The sequence below is a fragment of the Abrus precatorius genome, unplaced genomic scaffold (genome assembly GCF_003935025.1).
Source record: "Abrus precatorius isolate BTA unplaced genomic scaffold, Abrus_2018 Scaffold10, whole genome shotgun sequence".
Classification (NCBI taxonomy): Eukaryota; Viridiplantae; Streptophyta; class Magnoliopsida; order Fabales; family Fabaceae; genus Abrus; species Abrus precatorius.
In genome coordinates this window covers 29,232,992-29,251,515 of record NW_020874292.1, presented here as the reverse complement: position 1 = coordinate 29,251,515, position 18,524 = coordinate 29,232,992, and the positions used below count along the sequence as shown (strand labels likewise).

General features: G+C 27.4%; 2 protein-coding genes across 8 annotated transcripts; one reads left to right on the top strand and one right to left on the bottom strand.

The window, feature by feature from the left end:
• The first annotated feature begins 2,515 nt into the window (after positions 1 to 2,515).
• LOC113866964 (probable 3-hydroxyisobutyrate dehydrogenase, mitochondrial) lies at positions 2,516 to 8,616 on the top strand. 6 transcript variants are annotated; one of them, XM_027501808.1, is made up of 10 exons: positions 2,516 to 2,707; positions 3,266 to 3,354; positions 3,624 to 3,738; positions 4,389 to 4,539; positions 5,440 to 5,522; positions 6,278 to 6,397; positions 6,464 to 6,606; positions 7,148 to 7,232; positions 7,950 to 8,029; positions 8,319 to 8,616. In XM_027501808.1, exons 1-10 carry the CDS (start codon positions 2,594 to 2,596, stop codon positions 8,413 to 8,415), a joined length of 1,077 nt encoding a protein of 358 aa, XP_027357609.1. In that variant the 5' UTR covers positions 2,516 to 2,593; the 3' UTR covers positions 8,416 to 8,616. The 6 variants fall into 6 exon arrangements, with proteins under 6 accessions (XP_027357609.1, XP_027357619.1, XP_027357627.1 ...); XM_027501818.1 differs by having other exon boundaries at positions 2,537 to 2,707; positions 6,278 to 6,373; positions 8,319 to 8,562; XM_027501826.1 differs by having other exon boundaries at positions 2,537 to 2,707; positions 6,278 to 6,373; positions 7,950 to 8,065; positions 8,319 to 8,425.
• On the bottom strand, positions 8,563 to 11,874 carry LOC113866953 (protein KRI1 homolog). 2 transcript variants are annotated; one of them, XM_027501795.1, is made up of 4 exons: positions 11,765 to 11,847; positions 10,670 to 11,224; positions 9,130 to 10,582; positions 8,594 to 8,877 (listed from the first exon to the last, which is right to left on the bottom strand). In XM_027501795.1, the coding sequence occupies exons 2-3, from the start codon at positions 11,142 to 11,144 to the stop codon at positions 9,141 to 9,143; spliced, it is 1,917 nt and encodes a 638-aa protein (XP_027357596.1). In that variant the 5' UTR covers positions 11,145 to 11,224; positions 11,765 to 11,847; the 3' UTR covers positions 8,594 to 8,877; positions 9,130 to 9,140. The 2 variants fall into 2 exon arrangements, with proteins under 2 accessions (XP_027357587.1, XP_027357596.1); XM_027501786.1 differs by having other exon boundaries at positions 8,563 to 8,877; positions 9,130 to 11,184; positions 11,765 to 11,874.
• Between the last annotated feature and the right edge of the window lie 6,650 nt (positions 11,875 to 18,524).

Below are 18,524 nucleotides of genomic sequence, written 5' to 3'. Positions count from 1 at the left end.
TTTATTCTGAACCATGCACTGCAAACGAAGTTTGAAACTAATGTCACAAGATTATTATGAATTGGGTTATATTAAAATTATAATATAAATGGTGTTGATTAAGAGATAGTATTAAGTATTATAATTAATATAATAGTATTACATTATTGATGCCCAATCTACGTGATTCATGATTCAAATGCAATGAATCAATAAGATAGGTATAGTTATTTATTTCGTCTGAATGATGATTTTTTAATGTTAAAGATGATATCAACGTTGAATGAGAACAGAAACTCGCTATTTTCTAATTATTCTTATGATATTCTCAACATTTTTACTTATTTTTAAAGAGTTTAAATATAGTAAAATATTATTTTATTTTATAACAGACCGTCAGTGAAAAAGAGTATCTCACGTTGTAAAAATAAATAAATATTAAATACATTAATTTTAATAATATGTTTATAATTTTTTCATAAATAAATATTTTTTCATCCATATTTTATTTATTTTTATAATTTTACTTTTTAAAACTTCAATTTTAATTTAAATATTTTTACTTAATGGGTGAGAAATATTTAGAACTTTTCAAATTTATTTTGACACTATGTTCGTGAAACATATTGCAAAGTTATAAATTTACAAATTTTTTAATATTTTAGTAAAGAAAAAATAGAAAGACAAATTAATTATATTAATTTGCCTAAGAATATAAGTCCAAAAGCCAAGTTTAAAGGATCATCTAAAATATAAAAAAGATTATGAGACAAAAATATTAAACGAATTTCATAAGATGACGAAGAATAATTTATATAAAATTTTTATTAATTAATCTATTTAATCATAATTATATATTATTTACATTATTTGTTAAATTTAATCAAAATTGAACAATTATAAGAATACAATTAAAGAGTCCATATTTTTATATGTTACAAAAGTATATATTACATTAAGTTTGATAAATATAAATTTAGTATCAAATAATTTTAAACTGATCTAAAATTTAATAAATATAATTCATATAATAATTTTTAAAAAATTAATGATTAATTTTAAAATAAAATTTATTAATAACATTTTTAAATGACATAATAATTAATGTAACTTCACTTGATGTAATTTAATTTTTCTCCTTTCTTATACATTTTATTCTTATTTTATATTTAATTTATATAGGTGTATTTTTTTTAAAATAGTCATTATTATTTTTTTGTGTCATTAAAACATATCAATTAATCATAACATTTTTAATATTATAATTTAAATTCAAATCACAGTATATTATATCATACATAATTTTATTGCATTGTTTAAAAAAGTATAAAATAACATATTCATATATAACACAGGTACCTTGCTAATAATGATAATAACTAGGTTCAAGTTTCTTTGACAAAATTTAAAATATAAATTAATATGTTGAATCATATTAAATAAATAGTTGTACAAATAAGACTCTTATAGATGTAGGATTCATACGATGAAAAATATGTAAATTTTATCTAATGATAAAAAATATATTTTAGGAATTTTTGTCTACTAAAACTTTCAATTGGATCATACAAAATTATGTATATAATTACATCACAAAATTAATTTCTCAAATATTATAAAATTATCTCCAAATTAATCTTAAAAAAGTTAATCTATTATCAAATTAATCCTTAAAAATAAAAATCTCACCATATTTATTCCTATAGATGAATGAATAAATGATTAATCTTTTTGAAGAACGAAATAAGTGAAATATTCTGGAGATATCACCGAGAGAGAGAGAGAGAGAGTAAATATAAAAGAAAAGAAAAATAAAATAGCAGAGAAACGAATAGAGAAAGAAGTTTTGGGACAGAAAAATAGAAACCATGAAGGGAAAGGAGAGAATAAAGAGAGGAAAAAGTTAGGGAGTTTGACTAAAATTTCAACCTCATCTCTTCATTACTTTAACCTTAAAGTGAAAGGTTGTTTGTAATATACTATGCTTATGGGTCGATTTAAGAGGATATAAAACTCAAACTTCAAAGGTGCTATTGGGTTGGACGCAAAATTCAAGGCCCACCTTAACTCAACCCTTTCTAACATCCTATGTATTAGAGAGCTCTAAAACTTTAGGTGATTAATTATACCCAACAAGATATATATTCTGATTTGTTTATGATCACCCATATTCTATCATTGTTGATCAATTAGTGCACACAATAATTTAAATGTTGGATGGAATACCTTTTACAGATATCAACAATTTGGCCAGCATTGCAACACCCCCTTGCCTCATCTTGTTTGGTCTCATACTCTTGAGCTTATCAGAGTTCTACTGTTAAAATTGATCCTATGTTTTCAAAATAAATAATTATGATTCTATTATAATTTCTTCCACTTGTTTTTTCTTATTTACTAGAAGAAGAAAATATTTAATTGCATTAAAGAATTACGTTAAAAATGGCAGATTAATAATATTTTTTATTTTTATTCGTTAACCAATTAACATTTGTCTTTCTTAATAATATAAATATATTTCTTGTAAAATTCCCATACGATATTGCAATGAAAAAGGTGCCGCAATGGGAACTTGAACTAACAAAAAAACGAGGAAGAAGAGAGAAAGGATAATATGGCGATTTGCAGGTTGAAATCTTTGGTTTCTCTTTCGAAATGCAACTCTTTTTTTATCTCTTCTCCGATACGCACTTTCTCTTCATCACAGGTTCCCCCTCCTCACTTGCAGGTCTGTGATCACTACTACTATCATCCTTCTACTTGCTTTATCTTACCCTTTCTCTCAACCCTCATTCTTTATCTCTTAAACGTGCGAAGCTTGCATCTTTCATGCCAACTCTTAACTGGGTACTTCAAATAACTTGTACCCTTTATCATGCTAATGAATTGTGATGCTTTTTGCCTCATTTTATATGTGGGGTGTCTTTTTTTTTTTTTATCTTTATTTCAAAGTGAAGATATGATTTTGTTTTTTATGTTTTATTTTTATGATTGATTTTGCATTTATAAGTTGAGAGTTGAGTATTTAAAACACTGGAATGCGAAGCATGAATTTGATGTTTTTTCAACACTTTTGTCGACAAGCTCTTAATAAGTGTATGACTAGTTTCTTCAATCGTGAATTATGATTTTTATTATCTTCATTTGCTGTGTTTGAGTTGAAAGATCATTAACTGTTTCTTTATAGGTTCAGCTACAATTTATCATGTTGGCATATCCCCAGAAGACATGTTAATTTAATGCTTGTTTTGTTAATTTACGCTTTCAATTAATTGATACACTGCAGAATGTTGGATTCATTGGGCTTGGAAATATGGGATCCCGAATGGCAAATAATTTGATCAAAGCTGGATTCAGACTTACAGTTCACGACGCGTATTGTTTTAAACAATTTCTTGAGCTTATCATGCCCCTTTTTTTTTTCTTGCGTGACTGTGAGTTACTAAATTTGTCCGTGTGAGTGTAATATATTCTCATTTCATTGGTAGTGCAATGCAATTCATAGGATATAGGCATGGCATGAGAATGTGCTTGATATGGGGAGTCTGAGTTAATGGCAATGTTAATATAATTGGGTTGTTTCATTTTTTGTTAATTTAAGCAGAATATCTATGGTGCTAATTGAATTTGTGAAAAAATGGCAGAAACTCTGATGTTCTTGAGATGTTCTCTCAGATGGGAGTTCCCACGAAGAAAACACCTTATGAAGTTTCAGAAGCCTGTGATGTTGTAATTACAATGTTACCTTCTTCTGCCCATGTAAGTATGGCCATTAGCTCTATGACATTTCCTTCAATGTGAATACATTACAACATTAGTGGCTTCAGTTTCGTCTACAGTTTTCAACTACGTCTTATTCTATGGAATGATTTCAGTTTTTGGTTAACTAGCTCAGATTATGTGCTTGTTGACTTCCCTACACAGCTTCTTTGGTAAAATAAAAAAAGGAAATAAATCTCTTTGATTTCACCCATACTGCTTTCTTTTATACAAAAGGGAAGGCTTCTGAATCTGTATCATGATGAAACATGATGCTTGCACCCCCCCCCCCCCTCTTTTCATCAATTCTTCCTATTTAACCTAGTATAGCATATTGCCTAAACCAATATAGGATTTGTAATCTATCTTTGGAGACATAGAAATGAACTTATTTAGTAGCCAAGCTTTTTATCAAATTATTCATGTGTAGTGTGATTATATACTTTCACTCATTTAGCTTTATATAAATGGTCGCATCTATAATTAAAGTTTGTAAACTGTTATTTAGCTAAACAGTTTTCTTAATTGTGTATCTGAAATTCTTATTGCTCCCAATATTACAGGGTATGGATGAATTGTCTTATTGCTCCCAATATTATTACATGACTTTGTTCTGATGTCAAAATAACAACCTGATTCAATTTAAGTAGGTGATTGATGTTTACACTGGACCAAATGGTTTGCTTCATGGTGGAAAACTCCTAAGGCCATGGTTATTGATAGATTCATCAACTATTGATCCACAAACTTCAAGAAATCTTTCTGCCACAGTGTCTAATTATATTCTAAAAGAAAAGAAAGGTAACATAAAGTAAAGTATCAACCAAATAAAGTATATTTTAACTTGAACTTCCATCTGTGAATTCATTATTCCTTTTAGCACCATAGAATTATTTTTATCTCATTCATTCATAACTAATTTGTTGCTCAAGAAAAATTCCTTGACAAATTTGTGAAAATGTCTTTTCACTTTTTGAAATTCACAAAAAATTGATAATTTATCTAAAACTTGAGGGGAAGTTTTATTCTATTTGTGGAGTTTAACATCTATCTCATCAGTGTGTGTTAATGGTTGCTCCCGCACACAAACCTCTAGAGGCAAGTTTATTGTTACCACAAAGCAGTCAATTCTGCAATGTGTATCTTACTGTTCCAATATTTCATAAAGGTTCTTTAATTCTTCCTGAAGTTCATAAAACATGTCAGCTAACTGCTTGTTTCTTTTGCCAATCATGTGGCAAATATTTCTAATATCATTCCTATTAGCTTTACATGTCTTTCTCATGAGAGTTTATCTAATTTCTCATTGAATTACTGATGAGCTAATTTTTGTCATTTTGTGACGTTGTGTTCCTTTAACTTTTTAATTGATGTTGATGTTAATAATAGGTATGCAGTTTTGGCACGTGTAAAATGAATGTACAACTACTACAACCTAACTGGTTCCAAACTGAAAATTGCCCACTTCTTACCAATGCTATTGTCTAGCTTTTATTAATGTAACTAGGTTCAAATCTCTATCCATTTGAAAGCGATTCTTAAATTAAAGTCTTCTAATGTATAAGTTATCTCATTCTATTTTTCTTATGAATGATAGAGGGGCTATCATAAAATCCTCCTGGTCTATCACTTGCTTTCAAGCATTTAATAATAGGCTAAATGATTTACCGATGTGGTACTGAATGATTAAACATTTTGTAGGTGATTGGGAAATGCCTTTCCAGTTGGATGCTCCTGTATCTGGAAGTGTTATTGCAGCTGAATCTGGGACACTTACTTTTATGGTAGTATTACCGTTTTATTTACAATTTTGGTAGTAGTTGTCTGTTCGATGACCATGCATTTGATCCTAGAAACCAGACAAACTCTATCACTAATTTTTCCAATTCTTATTGGGGATGGTACTTTTTAGAGTAGACTCCCAATTTGTGTTAATGAGAGAATCAATTACTATTATTATTGTTCCTATTATATGCTGTATATATTAGGAATAGGAATTAGTCTATTCATTGTTTGTAATTAGACTTCCAAATTTAGGTTTCACAAATTGGCAAATAAAATTATTTTGTCATTAATACTTGTAAATGAGTTTGTATAATTTATGGAGGAGAATAGAATCAAAGAAGGCATTAAGCCAAAATTGTTCAACAATTGATCTTTGAAAAATTGGTGAGATCACATCAGACCTTAAATGATCATCTGTGGTCATTGAATGACACCGATTTGGTCCATGTTTGCAGTAACTTTTGGACTATTATGGTGTCAAAATTATCATTTGAGGACCAACTTGGTACTCTAATGACCAAACTGGGAGTTCACTAAAGTTTCTATGATATTGATTCTCAATTTGATGTTAAAGTTTGATAATAATCATTCCACAATATTATTATAATGCATTAAAAGGTTGATTGGTTAATTAACAAAGGTTGTATTGTGATGGACTGTGCTCGGGAATGAGGTTAGGGTTAAAACACTTGCACCGAAGTTGTAAATTTTTGGCAAAATTTTGAGTAATGAACAAGATATGGAACTTCCCCAGGTTGGTGGCTCTGAAGAAGCATTTCTTGCTGCAAAACCCTTATTCTTTTCAATGGGTAAAAGTGCAATATATTGTGGCAGACCAGGAAGTGGTTCTGTAAGTTACATACTTATAACTAAGGTAGGGTTTTTGGTGCTTAACTTTAAATCACGTAGATTTTTTCATGGGCTTTGTTATTGTTAATAGGCAGCAAAAATCTGCAATAATTTGGCTTTGGCTGTAAGCATGCTGGGAATATCAGAAGCCCTTGCACTGGGCCAATCTCTAGGTGTTTCTGCCAGCACCTTGACACAAATATTTAACTGCTCTAGTGCCCGTTGTTGGAGTAGGTATGCAGCTCTTTTTCTCTCAACTCAATATGACAATTAGCTGCAAGACTATGTTGGATTTGTCTGCATCTTTAACAATGTGGTAGCAAAGATTCTTAGAAGCCTTAGAATTAGATTTGTCATATTGTGGCTATAATGGAACAGGTAAGAGTATAGTTCCCCTAATACAGTAGAAAGTACAACGAAGTTCAAAAGCCATAATGTTGAAGTACATTGTGTCAGACACTTAACTAGTTGCCTTGACTTAGCTCTACTGGAAGTGACATATTCCAAAGAGTCTTTGGAAATTGCATCATTTTTCATTCGTTGTTTTCCTCGAGAATAACAGTCCTTGTATATATTGTCTTGTTCTTTTAGACCTTATACTAGTAGTTTGCTCCTGATAACAGTAAAATGACTCCTTTTTCAGCAACATGTACATTCAGAAAACTTTCAATGTACAGACAGCTTAGCTCACAATCTTTAAGGAATTTTTTAGAATGTTAAAAAGTTTTGGTATTTAGACAATCAAATTAATAGGTGGTAGTTGCATTGATTACAGTGATGCTTACAACCCGGTTCCTGGACTGATGGAAGGTGTGCCCTCTTCAAGGGATTATAATGGAGGGTTTGCATCAAAGCTTATGGTGAGCAATTGAGCTTTAACTAATTAACTCAACTTGCATGTGTTTAATTTTGGCAATTGTACCATTTGGAAAATCTATAGTATGAATAGTTCTTATAGTGGAATGCGACTAAGCAGAATTATGTCATGTTAGTGACACGTATTTCAAAATCAAATTTAATTGGGTACTACTGATTCTCTTCAACCAAATTCATTCATCTTGATCGAAGAGAAAGGATAATTCTTAATATGCAATAATTTCTGCCATTAAGCCGAAAGGGTTGTACTTGGCACTCCATTTTATTGAGCTACAGCCTGGAAACTGCTAGAAATTGTTTACTTGGTGCACAATGTTTTTTTTAGAACTTTTGCAATATCATATATCAATGATGTAGACTCCCATGCTGTTTCTCTTTTTCTTTACTATTTTCACTTTATTCTCAGCAGTTCGTAATGCATTTCTTGTGTGCTTATCTTATTTCTTTGTTTTTTGAAACTTGATGTTGGAATCGTTATTCAAAATTATATAAAACTTGCTAAATGAAGTGTAAGAATTTTTTTTTTTAAACAAAAAGCCCAAATCTATATCGAATGTGAAGTCTATTTTGATTAATTTTTTTTTCTTTGAGGGATCAAGTTTATTATCTATTAACTTGAAGTTTGATAAACAAGTGTGGTTGCTTTAATTTGAAATTTTGGTGGTTAAAAATAAGCAGAATTAATTGTATGTGTGGTCCAGGCTAAAGACTTGAACCTAGCAGTAGAATCAGCTAAACTGGCTGGATGTAAATACCCACTAACATCGCAAGCACAAAAGATGTAAGTCTCTCTTCTTGCATAACCTAGGTATCTCAGGTACGACTCGTGCTATTAAATCCATTGTGAAAATTGTTCTGGACCGTAATACCAAAAACTATTATATTATGAATGTGCCGGTCAAGCATCAAAATCCTAGCAGTGTTTTCACCAAACTCTTATTTATCCTTAAACATTAAGGCAAGGGGGCAGGTTTTCTTTGGCAACATCTTGCTCATAAATACAAATTCTGATAGTCCTGAGTATATCAAGTATTAGTAGCTTGTTTACTGACGAACTTTGTTTTGTGCAGATATGCTGAGCTCTGCAGCAGTGGCCATGAAGCCAAAGACTTTTCATGTGCTTTTCGCCATTATTACTCTGGAGAGGACGAGCCCCTTGATCAGTAAATTACGACGCTGCGCTAGTTATATACATAAAACTGTTGTGATCCTATTCCTTGAATAATTATTAGCTTGTATGGCATGAAAGATCAATTGGACGTGATGTGGTAACACTGATACTCTTGTTTTCAAGTAGAAGTAACTTGTGAAATGGCACGATAAGCAATATTAAGTCACAAATTTTAAACGCAATATAATTTTTGTTTTGATCCATAATTCTAAATGCAATACTGAAAATACAGACGAGCACGCCTTTCGGTCAAAACTGAATTGCTGGTTCCATTGACAGTTTGTTTAGGACTAACAAATTCCTTAGACTCTAATCATTTGGAGAAACAACAAAATATGCAAAACTTCTCTCCACAGTATTCTGCACAATCATTTGGCCAACACATCCAGCATACTGTATTTTGCAATATTAAGCTCCAATCCTCTTCTCAGAGACGTCCCTCGGTTAGTTGGTTCCTTCTGCAAAACATTTCAAAAGTTTACAAGCAGGCAAAGTTGGGGAAGGGGAGAAGACAGAAAACAATTCTTTTTCAAAATAAATTAACTTAATCCAATACCACCTTTAATTGCAATAGAATATAATTGCGTTGATTTAAAATAATTTGCCTTGTTAGTTAGAAAGGAACGCATATTAAATCAATCATATTTAACAACAGCAATAGATATTTCTATTTTAGTAGTCCAAATTAACCCGAGACTGAAGTAAATTACCTGCATAGCTTTCAATGCTTTCCTCCGTGCTTAGATTTTGTGGGTATCTTCCCATATGCTTTAAGCCTTGATTGTGATAATTTTAAAGTAGCCATTTGTCGCCTTCTCTTGGCTGTCCTTGATAGCTTATCCGTATTAATATTTGAATCTTCTGCGCTTGCTTTTTCATTCTCCACAACATTATTTGATGAAGTTGTCTTGCCAGAATCAACCCTCGACTTCTTCCTTTTCTTCTTATCCAAACTTGCTGCACGAAGGAGCTCCTTAGTCCTTGTCTTCAGCATGTATCTTTTCTGTTTGCTTAGTTTCCATTCTTCCTCCCGGTAAGGAGCAAGCTTTTTCAAGGCAACATATTGATTCAATTCTTTGTCATCCATCAACAGTATCTCAGAAGCATTCATGCCAAATCTATTTGGCTTTGTTTTGGCATACTTAAATCTTGTCTTCAAGTCCCCAATTGTATCCTCATAATCTAATTTATAGTACTCATCCATCATTGCCTGTCTTGCTTTCTCCAAAAGTGCTGTCTTACGCTTCCTCTTCCTACTACCTTCCACAGGAATTTTCTCTTCGTTTTGATCTTCTCTATCCAGGAGATCATCATCACTAGCACTCTCAATCTTTTCTTTCAATGCTTTTTCCCTTGCGGCCAAAAAACCATCATTAGATCCACTTGCATCCCAACCTTTAGGAAGCCCAAGTAGTTCATCCTCCTTTTCAAAATCTGGCTTCTCAATGTCATCATCGTCACTACAAAAATCCGGGTCAGCATCCTCTGCATTATAATATTTATCATCAAATGCCGCCTTCATCATTCTATCATACTCCTTTGGGTCAAACTCCTCTTCAATTTCGGCCACAGACAATGGGATAATATCATCATCAAGAATCCCCGCAGTCTCCATTATCTTTTTAACCTTCTCCTGTATTTCCTGCTTCTTCAAATTTTTTAAATGTTTCAACTCCTCCTCCCTCTCCTTTTGTGCTATAGCCAATCTCTCCTCTTTGCTCTTTCTCTGCTCTTTCCTTGGATTAGTCTTCTTCCTCACTGATCCCTCCACCTTCCGAGCATGACCCAACACTCTATCCCCATGATTTTCCTGAAACCTATATTCGTATTCTTCCTGTCTCTCAATCTCCATCTCATCCTCTGAAATATCTTGCAATTCCTCCTCACCAACATTCAAATTCCCCCCACTCTTGTCAATCCACATCTTGTTCATGAAATAGCTTCTTAGAAACTTAGAACTTTCGTTCAATTCTACATCTCCACCAAAATACTCATCCAGTTTCTCCTCAAATTCCTTGTCATCACTATCTACTTTGTCCTCATCACCTACCTTATCCTTCACAGAGAAAAATTCCCCTTCACCATCTTCCAAGCCCTCTTTTTCTACGGCTTTGAGAAAAGCCCTTTTCAACTCCTCTTGCTCATCGCCATAAGTCTTCTTCCCATCCTTATTCACAAAATCCCTATCCTTGGCAGGCATTACCTTCTTACCCTTACTAATTTCTAATTTATGTTTCTCCTTTTCATCTATTTCCTCCTCTTTATCACCAAAATCTGGGCCCTCCTCAATCAAATGCTTTGCCATCACATCCTTCAAATACATTGGTTTTTCACCCTTCTTATCCTTTGATTTAACTTTCTCCTTTTCATCACTTCCGTCGTCACTACTATCATCAGATACAAAAAGCTTAACATCTTTTTGCTTAAGAATAGGATCTTGCTTCTTGACCTTAAGCAAGGCATCAAAGAACTCCTTGTCACTCCTAGAACTGAAAAGATTCTCATGGTCATCATCTTCAGATGACACAGACTCAGATTCTTCCTCATCTTCAGACTGTGACGGTGAAGGTGAATCAATAACACCCTTCTTTTTTAATTCCTCAAAACGCTGGAGGTCCTCCCGCTTCTTGTTGTGTTCAAACCTACGAGCATACTCCTTGTTTATCTTGATTTTTGAGATGTCATCATTCTCTGAATCACTGCCATCAAAAAGTTCTAGAGCCATTTTCTACACAGCAAGAAGGCTAACCGCTACAAATTAATCCCTGAAACACAGATTCCCCAAAAATATGTCCCGAGTCTAATCTGAAATTTACAGATATTCAACAAACATAAAAACTGAACTCTAACCCTCTTATGCAGTACATAGTTTCGAAGGTTTTAGGAACATTCATTTACAGCAACACTTGTTTTATTTTTCAATCTCTTAAAAGATTAAATACAATTAATTTCTGTTAGGTGGATAATAACTAGCATCAAACAGCCACAATGCAGAAATAAGAACAGAGTAAGAGCAAGCTTGTAGGAATATACAGGATACCCGGTCGAAAGCAACATAAAAACGCAAATCCAAAACAGAACACTTGCAGGTCGTTACATCATTAAGCAACAGACCAAGCAGAACGGTTAAACCTAGAAGTTTAAGGTAAGGTTTGAGAATGCAAAACTTCGAATTATAATAAACGTGGTTAATGCATAGTTAGTCTCGTTAATCAGAAATTTCAAGCACAATAACAACATTTCACAATTGTTTAAGGAGTGATTGAAGAGGTGTCCTGATTTTTACATACAAATATTAACTAAAAATAAAAGCAATTTAAGAATGGAAAGCATAGATAACTGTACCACGAAGACACCGGAGACGACGGTGGCAGCGGCGGAACCAGACGTTGTGCAACAGAACCGGCGGCGGAGGGTTTTAAAGAGAGACGATGATTTGCGCGATTGTGAAGCTCCTCTTTAGTTTTCCTCAATGCTTTTGTTATGAACATTGTGGTTTGGATCTAACCCGACCCGTCCTACTCGCTTTAGCCCGGATTAAGTGAATTTTTATCTCACAGCAACACACTTTTTTTAAAACATATTTTTCAACCCACCTATTGTGATTGCTAATCTTTTAAAAAGTTAAAAATAATTTTAAAAAATAAAAGTATATGAGATGAATGTTTTAATTATTTAAAAAAAATCATACAGTATGTTGGTGAATACATTATTAATATTTTTCTTCCATCAAAATATAACAATTATGCAAGTTAATTTATTTGGTCTAATTTTTTTATTACCTTTAAAGAAGACCCGTATTGTGGGACAGTTTATTGTCATTTTAAAATATTTATTATCAGTTTTATTTAAATATTTTTAATTTAAAATGTTTTTCTTTGTTAACTAATTAATATTAAAATAAAAAATTCTTAAATTCACTAGTTTTCTTTTTTCTCTCATTCTAGTCGGAGACAATGTAATATATAGTTGGATTCATTTAAAAAACACATAACTTCTCCAATTCAGTGTGAGCTTGTTTAGTTTCCATTCAAATGATAAAAAAATATTTCTCATCATAAATTCCATAACATTTATAAGGTATGTTTTACAAAAAAAAAAAAAAACTAGTAAATATATCTGTGCGTTGCACGGGTTTTTTAATAATAATAGAATTAATAATAAAATAAATTAAAAATATGAAATAATTTTAAATAATTATTTGTTAATATAATAATAATAGAATTAATAAAATTATGATAATATTTATTAAGATAATAATAGAACTAATAATATGTTGTATCTTAAAAAAGTCAATAAATAAATAAGTAAATTATATATATATATATATATATATATATATATATTGTCATACATATTATAATTTATTTTAAAATATAATATAATAAATAAATTTCATATGGTAATAATTGTAATAAATTTTAAAAGATAAATAAACAAATACCAACTTACTTAGAAATTTTTTAAAATTTTTTAAATTAATTAAAAAAAATTAATGATGATATTAACAAATATTTTATTTTATAAATAAATAAATTATTACTATCATAATTTTATTAGAAATGATAATAATAAAAATTTCAGTATAAATACATTAAAAAAATTATATGGTAATGTATGCAAATTAAAATATATTCTTTTTTGCATTGTTATATAAATAAATTTATTTACAAACAATATCATACATATTGGAATAATATTGTAAAATTAAAATATGTATAATTTAGTGATACTATATTAGAATGTTCTTGTAATTTAAACATTACCTAATACATTACTTGATCCTACAAAAAAGGATATTTAGTGAACTTGATTTAAATATTTTTTTAAATTAAAAAATATATAATTAGAATATAACATAATAAATAATTATATTAATAAAAAAATATTTATATTGATTTCATATTTTTATGTATCATACCTGTATTTTTATTTATATTTTAGGAAGTAATTGTAAGTCCACAAAATGACTGAATTTTTTCATTAAAAAGCACTGTTCTTTATATTTGCAATTGAATGCTCTCAGAAAAATTTTCAAAAGCATTAGAACTTATATTCTAATCTGAAAATTTTGAATAATCATATAGTTAGAATATGAAATTTTAATAAATAAATATAATTTCACATGTTAATATAAAAAAATACTTCTATAACATTTTAAACACTAACCTCTATCTTTCTCGAATTGAAAGTCTTTCGATAGTTGTGAAGATTTAGACTTCATACTCAAAAGATTTTAAACGTATATAAAGAAAAATATTTGTAAACTTTTGAAATAAATGATATATATATAAAAATTAAATATAATATTTGAACTTAATTCGGAGTTAAAACGTTACATTTTATTTACTTATTTATTCATTACGATATAAAAGTTTTAAATATACAAATAGAACAGTTACTTAAAGATTTTAAAATAAAATCAAATTTATTTTCATTGTTATGATTTTTAATAATGTTTTATTTAGTTTAATTGTTTTAATTAATTAGTTTTAATTGGAGAATTTGTCATTCTCATTATAACATTTTATAAAAAAAAAAAATATTGCAACAAAATCATTAAGGATAAATGTTGTTATTTTTTAATTTAAAAAAATTAAATTTGTTATCATAATTATTTTAATATAAAATATAAATAAAATATTGTCTATGTTATTAGGTTATACATAATTATGATATATTAATTCTTATTAAATAATTTTTAAAAAAATAAAATAATAGAAGAAGAGAAAAAAAGAGTTGTTAAAAAAATTTTAATTAACATTTAGGTAAAAACTAAAAAAAAAGAATGATTGTATTTAATAAAAAAATTAATTTTAATTTCATATGTTAATATAAAAAAATATTTCTATAACATTTTAAATACTAACTTCTATTTTTCTCGGATTGAAAATCTTTCGATAATTGTGAAGATTTAGACTTCATACTCAAATAATTTTAAAAGTATATAAAGAAAAATATCCGTCAAAGATTGAAACAAATGATATATATAGAAATTAAATATAATATTTGAACATAATTCAGAGTTAAAACGTTATATTTTCTTTACTTATTCATTCATTATAATATAAAAGTTTTAAATATAGAAATGGAACAATTACCTAAAAATTGAAAAATCAAATCAAATTCATTTTCATTGTTATGATTTTTAATAATATTTAATTTAGTTTAATTGTTATAATTAATTAGTTTTAATTAGAGAATTTCGAATTTATCATTCTCATTATAACATTTTATATAAAAAAAAACATTACAACAAAATCATTAAGGATAAATGTTGTTAATTTTTAATTTAAAAAAATTAAATTTGTCATCATAATTATTATAATATAAAATATAAATAAAATATTGTCTATGTTAATAGGTTATATATAATTATGATATATCAATTTTTATTAAATTATTTTTAAAAAAATAAAATAATAGATGAAGAGAAAAAAATTGTTGTTAAAAAATTTTCAATTAAGATTTAGGTAATAACTAAAAAATAATAATGATTGTATTCAATATAATAATTATTTTTTATATCAATTAAAATTACAGATATTGATATAATATAAAATTTACATAAGTCACATATAAGATTTGACTAAGAACAAAAATCAATACATAATAAAGTAAGAGGGAGAGATATAATAAAATAACAAAATTATTTTATAAAAAGGCGTAAATGTTTGGTGACATCTTACTTTTCAGATTCTACACAATATTAAAAGTATTTATATAATATTTCAATAAAAAATATTCAATCTTCTAAATCTTCCATTGTTGCCTTATGTTTACCATTTTTTGTTTCGTCTTCCTCAAGTTACAACCTAAAAAAAAATATTAAATATAAATTACTGTATGATCTAAAAATTTAAACTATATATTATAAATTTATACATTAATTTTCTCCTTCTTTTTGGTAAATTTGGTGTTTCCACAGTTAGAGATATACGTGAACAACTTATTGCCAAGTCATTTTCTTTTGTTATTGTATTTGTATTTGTATTGTCTAAACCTTCTTCCTTCTCAATCTGTAAATATTAGACAATAAAAATAAAGTTATTCATCATCGTATCTATAAACATTATAGATAAAAGTAATGAAACTCTAATTTAATCTTCTATATTACCTTTACTATCGGCTTTACAATTTTATTTGCCGAAAAACTTTGTCTTCCACGACTTTCAAAGTAAATACTTATTTTTATTTGAAAAATATGTGAAGTGCCAATAATCTTTAAAAGTTGTGGAGGCAACTTTAACCCTTCACCATCACCCTTAAAAAAATTATCACATAAAAATAGTTATATGTGTTAATATATTTTATTTATATAATCAAATATTTGATTAAATTTTTCAATAAGTTAGAACTTAATACTTTTGCTTACAATTTCAAATGTTTCAATAAGATCTTTTAACTTTACTTGTGCTAATTGTTCAACAACTTCATCAAATAAAATAAATATAGTTGAATCCGTAAAATCTTTAATATCAAGCTCTAGACGAAACCTGTAATTTATATAAATCAAGGTAATAATATATAATTTAATTTATTTTAACATGAAAAATTCAAAATTTGAATATATAGTGATAAATTAATTACCTTGTCATTGGATAATCAACGTCTTTATAACATGATTCACATTTAAAATTTGTAGCTGTGAAAGAAATTTTCTTCTTGCAATGGGGGCAAGAAATATAATACTAACCATTTTTAAGCAATATATCGTTCACAGTTGCAATACAACCAATTACGACATTCTAAAAATTGATTAAAAAATTAGTTTAAAAATTTATTAATAAAAACAAAGCATAAGAGAAATTAAATTTATTATATTACTCTTTGATTTTGCCATTATCAAAATTTCAGATATGTTTTTGAAATTTTCTAACTTAGGAAGAATGGTAGATCTTGTATTATCAACATTGTGAGTAATATGCATATCATTAAAATCCCTACAACAAAGTAATAATGAATAATTAAAAATATGGTTAAGATAAAAAATAAAGAATTAACAATAATTAACATAAATAGAGATTTTAGATAATTTTAATACTTGAATGAATCTATAAAATGAGTAACTTCTGATATGTCAATATTGACATAGATCTTTGTTGATTTTGATATGGAAATAAAAATATTACTTATAATACATACACTCATATTTTTTATAATTAAATATGAAGCATATATATATATATATATATATATATATAATTTATTTCAATAAAATATTTTAAAAATATAATAATACAATTACCTTAAAATTCTTTCACAATAGTAAATGTGAATATTGCAACATTGATTTTTGAATCCTTATGTTGATAGATAAGATTCTTTAATTAATAATAATTTTAGAATAATTGTTTATACCTTATGTCTTGTAATTGAAGCGTCATGGCATTAACCTTGCCTTGAGCAGTTATTTTTTCTTCAATAGAACTTCTATACATGACCACTCCAATCACATCTATTAATAAAATAAATAATTTTAATGAACTAATTGATAGATTAAATACAAATTATATAACAAATTTTAGTAAAATTTTACAGCAAAATACCTGTTAAGACATTATTTTCACAATGACTGTTCAGATCTTCAAAGTTCACAAACTTAAAGATATAGAAAGAAATTATGTTATCATCATTTACTTCCTTAATAATAGTTGTGGTATAAAATTTTAATACGAAAGGATTATTTTCAACCACAGTAAATCTATCTTTTTTCTTTGTCACTGTAAAATTTGTTATGGAGTATACTTTTCCTTCCTTTATTATACCTTTAAACCTGTAAGAAATACCTCGTCCTATGGAAGCATGTATGTAATTATTCTATAAAAAAAATTTAATCAGTTAGAAAATTTAGAAATAAATTTAGTTAGTTATTATAGAACAACATATAAAAGACAACATAATTATAATTTATAAAAAATAATAATTCTTTTATAAGGAAAAACAAATATAATACATTTTCATCAATCAGTACCATATCAGTACTAATTAACTCTTTCTTGCGATATATGTTTAGTGTATTCCACAGTCGTGATATTCGCACTTTTATTTTTCAATCATATGTTGTTGAATTCAGATTGTTAAGAAAAGTTCATTTATCTTCATTGAAACTTGTTGTTCTCTTACAAAAACATGAAAAACATCAAAGTAAATATCAAACTCAAAAACACATGTACTTATGTTGATAGATAATTCTTGACCGCTGATATGATTGTAAAATACAAAGAAAAAAGATGACAATAGAAAGAAAATATCAAACTCGAAAACAACTTTACTTGCGTGGATATATAATTCTTGACCGCTGACATGATTACAAAATACAAAAAAAGATTGACAATAGAAAGGATGATGAACAAGTTTTCAAAAGTTGTGTAAACAACTAAACATGACTTATATAAGTAAAGATAAATTCTTACTTAGAGATATATGAAAAGTCATAAAATAAATAAATAATATAATAAAATTTATCTTTTCATTTGTATAATAGTTAAGAATAAAATATTATATATAATAAAATTTCTAATAAATTACTTTTATTATATAATTTTTTTGTTAGAAATTTAAGTTAATAATTTTTTTACTTTAAAATAAATTTTAGTTTTTGAAATACAGATTGAATTACGTATTATATTAAACTAATTAAATAAATAATTTAAATATGTAAACTTATCTTTTCATTAAAAAATTGATCTAACAATCTGTAATAAAAGTAATTTTTTCATAAATGTGTTTTTTTAATTCAATAAAAAAATATTTTAATATAATATAACTATCGATTCTAATAAACAGTTTTTAAATATAATTAAAAGACAATAAGTATGAATAAAATCTAATTTAAATACGTAAGTTATACGTTTCAACTTTTAATGCATAGGATAATAAGATATAATCTATATTTTATTATGTACTTCAAACACTAAAATATATTTTAAATTAAAAAAATTAAATTTATAAAATTATTAGTTTATAATATATGTTGTTAAATTAAATTTATAATAAAATACAAATTTTCATATTTTAATTATTTTATTAATTCATTAAAATAATCTACATTTCAATATGTACTTCAAATATTAAAATAAAATTTGAATAAAAAATACACATT